Source organism: Penaeus chinensis, chromosome 14 (genome assembly GCF_019202785.1).
Source record: "Penaeus chinensis breed Huanghai No. 1 chromosome 14, ASM1920278v2, whole genome shotgun sequence".
Classification (NCBI taxonomy): domain Eukaryota; kingdom Metazoa; phylum Arthropoda; class Malacostraca; order Decapoda; family Penaeidae; genus Penaeus; species Penaeus chinensis.
The window spans coordinates 1,679,264-1,694,263 of NC_061832.1; the positions used below are offsets into that span (position 1 = coordinate 1,679,264).

The 15,000-nt window shown below is 32.8% G+C and overlaps 2 protein-coding genes across 4 annotated transcripts in view; one reads left to right on the top strand and one right to left on the bottom strand.

Annotated features, from left to right (window-relative positions):
• LOC125032078 (unconventional myosin-Ie-like) overlaps positions 1–12,607 on the top strand; it is a 20,831-nt gene extending 8,224 nt beyond the window's left edge. For both annotated transcript variants that reach the window (XM_047623053.1, XM_047623052.1), the window contains exons 5-20: positions 1–145; positions 269–397; positions 543–739; positions 984–1,169; positions 1,318–1,485; positions 2,129–2,260; positions 2,536–2,757; positions 2,955–3,173; positions 3,461–3,555; positions 3,859–4,015; positions 4,342–4,521; positions 4,891–5,051; positions 5,575–5,723; positions 6,651–7,170; positions 7,625–7,692; positions 11,098–12,607. The exon at positions 1–145 is cut by the window's left edge and continues 126 nt beyond it. In XM_047623053.1, the coding sequence (XP_047479009.1) occupies positions 1–145; positions 269–397; positions 543–739; positions 984–1,169; positions 1,318–1,485; positions 2,129–2,260; positions 2,536–2,757; positions 2,955–3,173; positions 3,461–3,555; positions 3,859–4,015; positions 4,342–4,521; positions 4,891–5,051; positions 5,575–5,723; positions 6,651–7,170; positions 7,625–7,692; positions 11,098–11,174 (2,805 nt within the window). In that variant the 3' untranslated portion in view covers positions 11,175–12,607. The remainder of the gene's footprint in view (positions 146–268; positions 398–542; positions 740–983; positions 1,170–1,317; positions 1,486–2,128; positions 2,261–2,535; positions 2,758–2,954; positions 3,174–3,460; positions 3,556–3,858; positions 4,016–4,341; positions 4,522–4,890; positions 5,052–5,574; positions 5,724–6,650; positions 7,171–7,624; positions 7,693–11,097) is intronic.
• Positions 12,608–14,021: 1,414 nt separating this feature from the next.
• Positions 14,022–15,000, bottom strand: part of LOC125032079 (F-box-like/WD repeat-containing protein TBL1XR1) — a 10,932-nt gene continuing 9,953 nt past the window's right edge. For both annotated transcript variants that reach the window (XM_047623054.1, XM_047623055.1), the window contains exon 11: positions 14,022–15,000. This exon is cut by the window's right edge and continues 991 nt beyond it. The gene's annotated coding sequence lies outside the window, so the exon portion shown is untranslated.

The following is a 15,000-nucleotide window of genomic DNA, read 5'->3' on the forward strand; positions in this document are numbered from 1 at the left end:
TATCAGCTTTGTGCAGGAGCAACAGGTGACATGAAAAACAACTTGGGAATTTCCACACCGGATTACTTTTCCTACCTCAGCCAGAGTGGTGTGTACAAGGTGGATGGCACCAATGATGCACACGAATTCCAAGGAACACTCAACGGTAAGGTGTGGTGTGGGGATGGGGTACCTTGGGAAGTAAATATTGGTTCCTTATCGAAGTGCTTTGCCTTACATATATGTCATTGCTACGTGCAATTTTAAAGCAGGTCGTTTCCCCTACCAGCAATGTCTGTGATGGGCATAGCAGAAGACACGCAGATGGACATCCTGTCTGTTGTTGCCGCCATTCTACACATGGGCAACATTTCTTTCACAGAACAGAACAATGCAGCCACTATAGCTGATGCAGCATGTAAGAGCAGTGTCTTAATAACTGTTGATATAAAATTGTATATTGCCATTGTTATACAGTAGAAGAAAAAACAAACTAAATTTGATTTTTCTTTCTTTCTTTCTTTTAAAATTTCTGATCTTTTATGCCCAATTTTTGTATTAAGATCTGGAGTTCCCTGCCTACCTCCTGGGGATAGACGCGCAGAAATTGGGCCAGAAACTTACCAGCCGAGTGTTCGACAGCAAGTGGGGAGGGAAGTCGGAGAGGTTGGACGTCACACTCAATCTGGAACAGGCTCAGTTTGCTCGTGATGCCTGGTGTAAAGGACTCTATTCTAGGATGTTTGATTATATTGTTGAGGTGAGGAATTTTGACAGCACTTTTTGTGTAGATATGGGCTCCATTTTTTTTTTAAGTCAGTTTCCAAAAGATTTATTTATTTTACAGTGATATTTTAAACTGCAAAGGAAGTGAGTTGATAAGTGGTATAGATAATGGATATATTTATTTTTTTAATGGTTTTATCATTATTTTAATTTTTCAGTTAATCTGGAAGCTCAATACTTAAATACATTAGATAAATTAAGGTTGAATTTCTTTTCAGACTGTCAATAAAGCTATGGTTACCGATGCCACCTTATTCAGCATTGGCATCCTCGACATTTATGGTTTTGAAATATTTGGCCGCAATGGATTTGAGCAGTTTTGCATCAACTATGTGAATGAGAAACTGCAGCAGATTTTCATTGAGTTGACGCTGAAGAGTGAACAAGAGGAATACAAGGCTGAGGTATTGTGCTTGAAATTGTATATCAGTGGTTGTGAATATTAACTTGAATATTTACTGACAATTTTTTTTTTTTTTTATTTGCCTAGACGTTTGCACTAGGAACTGGAGTAGAATCATGTTATAAAATACTCATAATTTACTCTTGCAGGGTATTCAATGGAAGCCCATTGAATTCTTCAACAATAAAGTTGTATGTGACCTCATTGAGAGCAAGAGACCTCCTGGAATCATGTGCATATTGGACGACACGTGTGCTACCATGAGCGCTGTTTCCGAGGGAGCTGATGATGAGTTCCGTAACAAGATGAGCTCACAGGTAAGACAGTAGCTTAGGCTGATGAAAAGTCTGTTTTCTCTCTCTCACACACACAGACTCTCTCTCTTGTCCTCTCTCTCTGTCTCTCTCTCTCTCTCTCTCTCTCTCTCTCTCTCTCTCTCTCTCTCTTTCTTTCTCTCTCTCTCTTTCTTTCTCTCTCTCTCTCTCTCTTTCTCTCTTTCTCTCTTTCTCTCTTTCTCTCTCTCTCTCTCTCTTTCTCTCTTTCTCTCTCTTTCTCTCTCTTTCTCTCTCTCTCTCTCTCTCTCTCTCTCTCTCTCTCTCTCTCTCTCTCTCTCTCTCTCTCTCTCTCTCTCTCTCTCTCTCTCTCTCTCTCTCTCTCTTTCTCTCTCTCTCTCTCTCTCTCTTTCTCTCTCTCTCTCTCTCTCTCTCTCTCTCTCTCTCTTTCTCTCTCTCTTCCTCTCTTTCTCTCTCTCTCTCTCTCTCTCTCTCTCTCTCTTTCTCTCTCTCTTCCTCTCTCTCTTCTGCCCTTCTTTCCTCTCTCTCTTCTGCCCTTCTTTCCTCTCTCCCTCCCTCTGCATCACATAGTGTTTTTGTTGAGACATATGAGTAGGCTCCACATTGGTTTTTTCATGTTGCTTATTTTTGTAACAGAGTTTTTGATAATTTTTTTGTTGCATTACAGGTCGGGAGTAATCCTCACTACCAGCCTTTCAACCACGGTTTCACCATTAAGCATTACGCAGGAAACGTCTCATATCATGTTGAAAACTTCTGTGAGAAGAATAGAGATGTTCTTTTTACAGACATTATTGAGGTATCTTTCAGATTTGTGTGTTCTTTAGTGTGTGAAATGTTTTATCTTTCAAAATTATTTGTTATTTATGATAAGTGGAATGTTATATTTTTATAGATTATTTGCAATGCTTATTGCTTGAACTGTCTTATTTTTAATGTTTACTATTGTTGTTTATTGTAAATAGATCCGATTGAATAAAACAAGATCAAAAGTCCAGTGTTACAGATTTTCTCAAATTTAAACAGTTCTTTTATTTGTTTCTATTGCAATTTTTAATTACATTCTACTTACAGGTCATGCAAGGAAGCACCAATACATTCATCCGCAACCTCTTCCCCGAAGTGCTTCAGAAGGGGTCCAAGACGCGGCCCACCACAGCAGGCACGAAGATCCGCACTCAGGCCAATGAGCTAGTCACGACGCTGATGAAGTGCGTCCCTCACTACATTCGCTGCATCAAGCCCAATGAAACGAAGAAGCCCCACGACTGGGATGAACAAATGGTTAAGCATCAGGTAAGAAATCCTTTAGATGAATCTCCGAAAGTGGGACAGAACACCAGATATTTTGAAATGAGAAATAGGTTGTCCTTTTTTTCAAATTAATGAATATTATTAGGTAAACAGTATAAATGGTCTTACCTCTCTTTATCTTTGTTTTTTGTCTTCAGAATCTTCTTTGAGTCATGCCACTTGTTCTCTCCCTTTTTTAGGTTGAATATTTGGGTTTAAAAGAGAACATCAAAGTCAAGAGAGCAGGATTCGCATACCGCCGTCCCTACCAGAAATTCCTGCACAGGTACGCCATCCTGACCAAGGAGACGTGGCCAGTTTGGCATGGAGAGCCCACAGAAGGCATACATGTCATAATGCGCAGCGTCAACATGGATCCCGCGCAGTACCAGATCGGCCGAAGTAAAATATTTGTGAAGGTAAGTGATTACTATTTTTGGTGTGTGCTCTCAGTGAGCATTTCATCTTTCTCTGTGCATGGCAGATTAGAAATAGGACAGACTTGCATATGTAATTTTTAATTGTGTTGGGGCCTAGTATTACCTTTTCATTGGTTCTTCAAATAAGTGCTTTTTGTATTTTATTATTCAGAAATTTAGGAATAGAGTTATGGTGGTTGGACGAAGAGGATTAGATTCATTGCACGTACGCATTCATTTAATTTTATTCATTTTTTGTGTGTCTAACATATACAATCTATCCAAAGGACCCAGAGTCACTCTACATGTTAGAAGAATCAAGAGAGCGCAAGTTTGACCACCATGCAAGAGTCATCCAGAAGGCATTCAGAAAATACTTCAGGTACACTTGATTTTGCAGTTGTTTCTGCCAAAATTGAAAGATTTTTGTTGTGAAATACATACCTGCGTGCTACATATTATCCCTACAAAATTGGTGAATGCTGTACTTGTGTAAAAAGATAAAGTGAGAATACATTGTGTAACTCAGATCGAATAGAATCTGGAGTGTTCTTTTTGATAACATGGAAAGCCTCCCAGTCATGGATTGCATGACTTGTATGTTACGTACGACATTTTAATTGATATTGTACTCTGGTGATTGATGAACACAGTTTTATTGAATGACTCTGTTCTCTTTCTATAGTAAGCAGAGGTATCTAAAGGAGAAAGTGGCAGCTAGTGATCTTCTAGTGAACAGGAAGGAACGTCGTAGGAATTCCCTGAACAGAAACTTCTACGGAGATTATATTGGCGTTGAGTACAAACCAGGCCTAACAGCACTGATTCCAAGGAGAGATAAGGTGAGAGCAGTTGTTGTATTTCATAGTGTTATGGATGTGAGTTATTCCTTTAAACTGAGCTCATTGGTCCATTTTGAAAATGCCTTTGAAAGGGGACATTTTGTAAAATCCAGGTAATTAAGTTACCAATTATATTTCCATACATAGCATACTGTTTGTTATAAAATGTATCAAATGAATTAACAATAATAGACTACTAGTTATTGCTTTTGTTAATACTGTTATTGCTTTGATTAAAAAGTTTGATAATTTTTTTTCTGCAACTAATGATATGTAATCCTGGAAAGAGGAAAGACAAATCTAAACTTCTTTCATGTGTATTTCAGGTGGAGTTTGCGCTGACAGTTGACAAATTCGACCGTAGATTTAAGAAGACCAAAAGAGATCTCATCTTGACCAAATCCCACTTGTACTTGATTGGGCGAATGCAGGTCAAGAAAGGCCCAGAAAAAGGTCTGATCAAAGATGTAATCAAGAGGAAAATCGACTTGGAAAATCTCTCTCAAGTAAGCCCAAAAAATACAAGTATTTTTTGCTTCCTTGATGATAAGATGCATATAATAGTCATGTTTTTGAAGTTCATTCTTATTGTTTGGTGGTCTTAATATTCTCTCTCTCTCTCTCTCTCTCTCTCTCTCTCTCTCTCTCTCTCTCTCTCTCTCTCTCTCTCTCTCTCTCTCTCTCTCTCTCTCTCTCTCTCTCTCTCTCTGAACTCATGGCTGACACTCCCCATGCTAATCCATATGTCACTGCCCAATTGGGAAATTACTTTCCATCAAATATTGTCATCAAAAGTTGATGAGGCATAGTGTTTTTCCTTTTTATTTTTTATTTTATTTTCTTGATTTTAGACGATATTCTAATTTTTCTTCCAGGCTACTCTGTCCACATACCAGGATGACTTGGTTCTAATCCATGTTCGGAATGACTATGAGTCATTGCTGGAAATACGCTTCAAGACAGAATTTCTGATGGTTCTCAATAACAAATTAAAAGAAAGATATAACAGAGAGCTGCCTCTGAACTTCATTAACAGGTATGTAATGTAATTTCAGGTTTTATATCTTGCTTTTTGCCTGAAAAAAAAAACAACAACATAGGATCTGAAAATTGATTTATGAAAGGCAACTAAAATATAATTATTTTATAGAGCAAGTGGCAATATATATATCTGTGAAATTGTATATTTTTATTTATTACTCTGCACATCAAGCTTAACATGGTTATCATATTATATATTGTACAAAAGCCTTATACACTAGTACCTTGTAACTTTTCAATCTGTTTCTTCACAAAGTGTTACTGAATGTCTTACTGTGATGAGGCTTGCTACACAACCACTGAGAAATGATAATTTGAACTGTGAATAAAATTTTATCAAAATCTTCAAAAGACTTTTCTTCATCTTTTATAGAATTTTTTTTTATTAGTATTTAAGTTACTGCTCTTTCTTCTTCCTATTATTGTTATAATTGTTGTTACTACTACTACGCCTACTACTACTATTACTACTTTCATTATTGTAATTATAATCCTTGATTTTCATGAAATCCTTTTAGCTTCGACTTCCGAGTGAAGAAAACTGGATGGGGTGGTGGGGGGACGAGGCGAGTCAGATTCACAGATGGAACCACAGACGAACCCCTTTTCTCGTCTTCTGGTTCTACACTGTCTGTCAAGATTGCACATGGGCTATCTTCCACTTCCAGTGAGTGATGTTTCATGTACTTGAGTGAGTGAATGTTTGAGTGAGCAAGTGTCTGTGGGGAGATATAGTGACAAGGGGTGAGAAAGAGTTTGAGTAAGTGTAAGTGTGTGAGTGTGTGTGTGTGTGTGTGTGTGAGTGTGTGAGAGTGTGAGAGTGTGAGAGTGTGAGAGTGTGAGAGTGTGTGAGAGTGTGAGAGTGTGAGAGTGTGAGAGTGTGTGAGTGTGTGAGTGTGTGAGTGTGTGAGTGTGTGAGTGTGTGAGTGTGTGAGTGTGTGAGTGTGTGAGTGTGTGAGTGTGTGTGTGTGTGTGTGTGTGTGTGTGTGTGTGTGTGTGTGTGTGTGTGTGTGTGTGTGTGTGTGTGTATCTTTATTTTTGTTTTTATATTGATATAGTGTATTTTGATATTCAATAAATGTAGCTCCCCATTCATCTATATTTAATTTGTTCTTTTGCTTTTATCTTTATCATTAAATGACTATGGAAAAAGTGTATTCAGAACAATTATGTAAAAAGTTAAGTTGGAAGGAAAAGTGAATAAATGAAACAAATTTGTTTTTCCTCCTATTTTGCATAGGATTCTGTCCAATTTGCAGGTATGACATTATTCTTGAAAACTATAGTAAAATGTAATGCAGCTTTGTATGTAGGACATAAAGATACCAAGACTTGTCTGTATGTTAGTTTTATGCTTTTAATTGAAAATATTGATATGTTAGACTGCTTCTTTCTGTAACCTCAATACCTGGTATCATTACAAACACTTATTTTGGAGTTCTCTTATTGTAGATTTTTAATGGAATCCTTGATTGCTGAAGTAAAAACTGGTTAAAAAAAAATTGCATTGTTGGATACCATCTATTTCTATACATCTTTGCACTGATGTTATGAAAGATTTATAGCATTCTCTCTCTCTCTCTCTCTCTACCAGGGCCTGGTATACAGGTGATAACTCCGGATATAAGAATTCTTGCCAATGAGATGAGATCCAAGGCTAATAATGTCCCTGGCTCAAGAGGAAACCGGCAGCCACCCCTTAGGAATCCCATAAACAGGAGCCCCAGTGGATATCCTGCAAGGCCCTCTGGACCGGCCCCAAAACCCCCTGGCTTGACAGGAGTTTCACCAAGACCTAGAGGAGCAGTGGGACCACAATTCCGACCCCCACTTGCTCAGCCAGTGACAAATCCTGGATTCCCACGTCCTCCGGTAGCAAGAATGCCACTGAATCCTGGAGGAGGACCTCCTGCCTTTAGATTGCCTGGAATGGGCAGTGCTCCAATTCAAGCTGTGCAGCCGCCTCCGCCACCTAGTGATCCTTGTCCAGACAATCAGCCGAGCATTGGGAATGGAAGCTTACGTAGTGTGAACAGACTCCCAGTAAGTCTACCCACAAAACCACCTATTAATAGACCCAAGCCTACAGTACCTCAAGTCAGGGCACTCTATGGGTAAGTACAATATTGTGTTTTTCTGTACTAATACAGTTGTTGTTCTGTTGTTGACAGTCAATCCATAAGCACTGGTCACACTCCATACTATTATTGCTATCAGTATTATGTATGTTAGTATTCTGATCATAATTACTAACAATACTATTATTATTATTATTATTATTATAATGATTATTATTATGAAAAAAAGGGATAGTAAACAGACTAAGCACTTATTGAGTTATTTTGTAAGTAAGATTGATGACCTAGAATCAGTGGAGTGGGCATCTACACATTCCCTCATGGTCTCAAGTTTTAAAATGTTTTATTTTTCAGTTATAATTTTTTTTTTTTTTTTCATATTAATTTTTTAGTAGTATTGACTGTAATTAGGCAGTCAAACTTTTTTGCCCTATGCACATTTAGAATAGACATTTTTAAAGCTTTCTCATTAAATTATTTTTATTTTCAGATATGATGCAAGTGATGTAGATGAGCTGACATTTAGTGAAGGAGATATTATGGTGTTAGTACAGGAAGGTAAGTCACTTCGGCATTTTTATTAGCAACTTTATATTCATGTATCAGTGTGTATTTTTTTAAGGAGCAGCAGTTATAACATAATGCCTGCAAATGACACATGTTTAGAATATGCCACAGTGGGCCTGAATTCCAGTTGGCATGCCATATATACATATATATATACATATATATATACATATATAAATAAATACATGTATATATAAATACATGTGTATATATATATGTATTTGTATATATAAATACATGTGTATATATATATATATGTATTTGTATATATAAATACATGTGTATATATATGTATTTGTATATATACACATGTATACATATATGTGTATATATAAATACATGTATACATATATGTGTATATATAAATACATGTATACATATATGTGTATATATAAATACATGTATATATATATGTGTATAAATAAATACATGTATACATATATGTGTATATATAAATACATGTGTACATATATGTGTATATATAAATACATGTGTACATATATGTGTATATATAAATACATGTGTACATATATGTGTATATATAAATACATGTGTACATATATGTGTATATATAAATACATGTGTACATATATGTGTATATATAAATACATGTGTACATATATGTGTATATATAAATACATGTGTACATATATGTGTATATATAAATACATGTGTACATATATGTGTATATATAAATACATGTATTTATATATACACATATATGTACACATGTGTACATATATGTGTATATATAAATACATGTGTACATATATGTGTATATATAAATACATGTATACATATATGTGTATATATAAATACATGTATACATATATGTGTATATATAAATACATGTATACATATATGTGTATATATAAATACATGTATACATATATGTGTATATATAAATACATGTATACATATATGTGTATATATAAATACATGTATACATATATGTGTATATATAAATACATGTATACATATATGTATACATGTATTTATATATACACATATATGTATACATGTATTTATATATACACATATATGTATACATGTATTTATATATACACATATATGTATACATGTATTTATATATACACATATATGTATACATGTATTTATATATACACATATATGTATACATGTATTTATATATACACATATATGTATACATGTATTTATATATACACATATATGTACACATGTATTTATATATACACATATATGTACACATGTATTTATATATACACATATATGTACACATGTATTTATATATACACATATATGTACACATGTATTTATTTATACACATATATATATACATGTATTTATATATACACATATATGTATACATGTATTTATATATACACATATATGTATACATGTATTTATATATACACATATATGTATACATGTATTTATATATACACATATATGTATACACATATATGTATACATGTATTTATATATACACATATATGTATACATGTATTTATATATACACATATATGTATACATGTATTTATATATACACATATATGTGTATATATAAATACACATGTATACATATATGTGTATATATAAATACATGTATACATATATGTGTATATATAAATACATGTATACATATATGTGTATATATAAATACATGTATACATATATGTGTATACATATATGTGTATATATAAATACATGTATACATATATGTGTATATATAAATACATGTATACATATATGTGTATATATAAATACATGTATACATATATGTGTATATATAAATACATGTATATATATATGTGTATAAATAAATACATGTGTACATATATGTGTATATATAAATACATGTGTACATATATGTGTATATATAAATACATGTGTACATATATGTGTATATATAAATACATGTGTACATATATGTGTATATATAAATACATGTATACATATATGTGTATATATAAATACATGTATACATATATGTGTATATATAAATACATGTATACATATATGTGTATATATAAATACATGTATACATATATGTGTATATATAAATACATGTATACATATATGTGTATATATAAATACATGTATACATATATGTGTATATATAAATACATGTATACATATATGTATACATGTATTTATATATACACATATATGTATACATGTATTTATATATACACATATATGTATACATGTATTTATATATACACATATATGTATACATGTATTTATATATACACATATATGTATACATGTATTTATATATACACATATATGTATACATGTATTTATATATACACATATATGTATACATGTATTTATATATACACATATATGTACACATGTATTTATATATACACATATATGTACACATGTGTACATATATGTGTATATATAAATACATGTATTTATATATACACATATATGTACACATGTATTTATATATACACATATATGTATACATGTATTTATATATACACATATATGTATACATGTGTATATATACAAATACATATATATATACACATGTATTTATATATACAAATACATATATATATACACATTTGTATATATAAATACATGTGTGTATATATATATATATATGTATTTGTATATATACACATGTATACATATATGTGTATATATAAATACATGTATACATATATGTGTATATATAAATACATGTATACATATATGTATACATGTATTTATATATACAAATACATATATATATACACATGTATTTATATATACAAATACATATATATATACACATGTATTTATATATACAAATACATATATATATACACATGTATTTATATATACACACATATAAACACATGTATTTTAGAGACTGAGGCCCAATGTAGGGGTTACCCCTGCCTTGGACTTCAGCCCTCGACTCGACTCGACTCGACTCATTTTGCTTGGTCGTTTCTTCTCCCCTCTTCCTTTTCCTTCTCTTTTTCATCCTCTTCTTCTGATCTCTTATCCAAATCTTTAATTCATATTTACTAACAATATTTTCCCATAATGCTGTGTAACCTTTGATGTCTGGTACATTTGTTTTGACCATCGAACATTCTGGAAATCTACAAACCCTGCCTTGCTGAACCAAAAAACTTTGCTTGGGGTTTTTTGCCCCAAGCCCCACCTATCGCTATATTTTGTATATGCCATTAATAACCTTAGATGTTGATGCAGCAGAAAAATTTAATTACACAAAATAAATAAATATATTTCATGTTATAGTCACAGTAGAATGGAAACTTAAAAGAACTTGGGTGTGAAAAATTTACAGTGATAGAGAGAGACTATGTTTTCATGTTTCTCTACCTATCAGGTATGTTTCACTTCATCTTTGTATCAACTGTTTTCAATTCTCCTTCTCTTTTGCAGACAGGTCTGGATGGTGGACATGCAAGTTTCGAGGTCAAGAAGGATTTTGCCCGGCTAATTACCTTGAGAAAATATAAATTACTTGATTGCGGTAAATAATAAAAGAATATATAAATAAAAAATCTGTATATTTGTATGGATTCATTTTATATCATGGAGTCATTCACTGGTATATCAGTATTTTGCTGGAAGTGTAGAGGAGAAATAGTTGTATGATGAAAAGTTTGGCTTCTATATTTATACCTCATAATGTTAAAATGCATTAGAGAGAGGAATGATAGATATTATTAAATTAGAAGAAAAGAAGCTAGCAATATTAACTTGTTAGGAAATTGTAAAGAAAAAGGTATTTTGGTCCAAGAAGAGAATTAATGCCTGTGCTCATCATGTACTTTATATACTTTGTATTTTGTATTGTGTCTGTGCATGTATGTATGTGTGCATGTATGTATGTGTGCATGTATGTATGTGTGCATGTATGTATGTGTGCATGTATGTATGTGTGCATGTTTGTGCATGCGTACGAGTGAATGTATGATGTAGGTGATGCAGTTAACCTTTCTGGTGGTTTGAAAAGCTAGCAAAAGTTTATTTTTCAAGGAATAATAATATACAGTTCTGCTGAATTCCTGGTATATACATTTTCCTGTGGCATTTCATACTTGGAAGTGTTCAAGATTAGTGGGAGGATATCATAGACTGTATGTTAGTAAAATATGGTTTATTTTGTACAGGATCAGGAGTTGAATCAGAACAGTAATTGGTTAATTTGCTTTGAAAAGTAAGTGAACGGCTATTATGTATGGTCCAAGTAATCTTCACTATGTATAGCTGTAAATATTATCCGTTTCAACCTATAAGGATAGAGATGTATATTCTTTTTCAATATGCTCTTCATTCTGTTTGTGTAAATAATAACTACAGCATGACAAATGGTGTTTGAACTTTTTTTTTTTTTTTTTTTTTCTTTTGCATAATAACTTGTATCAGGTTTGCCTCTATTGTTTTGTTAAAAATGTGTGACGATATGATCAAAGTAGCATTGATTTGATCTTTTTGTCTAAGGTGTTTCTGAGCCACTTGAAAATATGTATAATTATGATTTAAGTATCTCAGCAGAATTGCAGTGGTATGTAGTGTCATTATTGTTAAATTCCACTTCTCATTAACTATATGTCAGTGTATGCTAAAAGAAAATATTGTAAATATGTCTGTATATTCATTTTTATAAGTATTTAACATAGAAATATACTGTATGGGTGGTATTCCAACCTTCATGTAGTGAATGGATTGTATAGCAATGAAGTTGTCTTGCTACTAATGATTGACTTTTTACCATTTTGTTTGCTCCTCCATAGTGCTAAGGAAGAAATAAATAATATGCCAAAGAAAAGATATGAGTAACCAATATTTAACAAGTCATCTTTGGAAGTGCTTAATGAAATGATGGATGGACATTTGTAAATTATACCTATCTAGTCTTCAATAAAATTTCATGTTTGAAGTAAAACTAAGTTGTATATTATCCTTTTTTAAACTTCATTGTACAACCTTTTTCTTTCCCTTTTTGAACTTCATAAATTTGTTCTAAGCAAATCGGTGATATCTTCGTCATTTGGTACCAATATTTATACAGTTTGAAGACAAGACCCTTTTCTTCCAGTGAATAAAGAGACTGGATAAATCTTGAGAGCATTTTATGTCACTTTCCAGCCATGCAGTCTTGTTTGGTGGCAAATAAAAATGCCACTTGTCATTATGGATTGATAATGAAGGAAAGAGTTAGATGCCTAACCTAATATTTGCACTGATATCAAAGTATCCTATGTGGTCAAGCAATGAATATCAGTGGTTGAAAGCTATTTCATACTCTTGATAAATTAAGAGAATTCTAGCCATGCATTTGGTAATGTTCAACTCTACAATATTTTAAAAGACTTGCCTTAAGAAAGAAACGGCTTATGCAAGTATTGCATGATAGAGAATTATCTTCATATTTTGTATGTTAAGGAATTTCATTATTGCACAAGTTTGTCTATTATCATCACCATCGGCAGAATGTTTTCTTGAATGGCTCAGCTCGGAGCAAAAACATTCCTGTCCTTCAGATCAAACAAATCTCTATATGGCTTCACAAAGTGAGCTGTATCACAGGCCTTCTCAGTTCTTGTCATTTGTCATTTTATGTTTTGCAAGCAAAATAATGAATGAACAAACTGACAAGTACTGTAGAAGTTATGTTATTTTTCCAACCATTTCTTACAGTGAGCCCTGAAAAGAGATCATCAGATAAGGAATCAAGTTCTTTTAAGGCTTCACAGTGATGCCCCCCCTGGAAGAAAAAAAAAAAAAAAAAAAAAATGTTCTTTACACGACAGCTTATGAGACATTACCATGCTAATGCATTAATGCAATCCATAAATAAAGTGTCAAAAGAATCTAAATCATCATTCTCGGATGGAATATACCAGAGAAGTGTGTGAAATGGAAAGTAAGACGAAGCATTCCATCTCATGAAATACTGAAAATAAGGTAATACTGTAGAAAGCAAGGCCGTGTACAGGAATGGATCAAATACTACTATCTCAACGAAGCTTTCCCTGAGGATGATGAGGAAACCAGTCTCCGTGCAGATAGAGACATCATGGAAAGGTGCAGCTAGACCAGGACAAAGGATAAAGAATCTGTTTAAAATATCAACAGAAGAAATGGAAGTCTAGAAAAATCAGAAAATACTCATGACTACAAGGAAAACAGTCATCACAAGAACTATGAACAAATACAAGAAAAATTAGGACAAAAATAAACCCCAGATGAGCCCAATAGCATGAATAGGGTAATGTCACTCCATTTAGGTATTTCACACACTATTTTTCTTCTTTTTTTATGAGGGGAGGAAAGGGCATCAGTTATCAAACATGTGATAAAAAGAACTAGTGATTTATTCTTAAATATAAATTGAAACACTGGGAAAATTGTGTCTGGTGACATGTCTTTCATTAAAATAATGAAAACTGTCATCAAAAAGGATTCCACTTCGTTCATGCTGCTGACAGAGACGCACTTTTCACTAAGAGGTTGTAATAAAAATGAAATATTTACCATATTTTCAGCTTCATTCTAAAATCACTGTAGGTACAAAGTTAGTATATACTAGCCTAGAAAAGAACAAGGCAAATTATACTTATATTTGTGACAGAGTCTTGAAATACGAGCTCCTAAAACTTATTAACTTCAAGGGGGAACTTCCATTCAAAACTAAAAAAAAAGTGGACATTTTGTAACTGGCTGAAACTCTGGTTTATGAGGTCACTTTGACTTGCTGTCTGAAGGTTGGCTATCTCGTCCATCCACCTGCAACAGTTGGCATTCACACTATCCTAAGTTGATATTAATGGGATCACACCACTTGGAATATTCAATGCTGAAACCATGTCTGAAGTAATGGATAATGCTTACATATATCAATAAATGGAACACAGGTTTCCAGTCTTATGTTACTTTCACAAACATATTGGTAAACTGGAAAAATAACACCCAAGAACTATAGATATTACACAACATATACAACAACTATTTCACTTCAAATCAAGTATGAGACTCCCTGGTCAAACCGTAAGTGTAAATGTAAAATCAAGGGATAAAGAATGAAAGAAAAAAAACCCTTCCTATAAATCCAAAAGCTGATATACAGGTACTAACAAACCACATTTCCGCCTACCCTGTGAGCAAGATCTGAACAAAAGTACGAGGCCAAGTGATTTCAATGCTGAGGTTCCTGTAACAGTGACTAAAAATAAAAATAACAATCTGCTGATTTATTTTATAACTTTTGATGCTAAATCCCTGAACATGTGAGAGCCAGAAGTTGACAGTGTCGTAAGGAAAAGAGGAAAATAATAA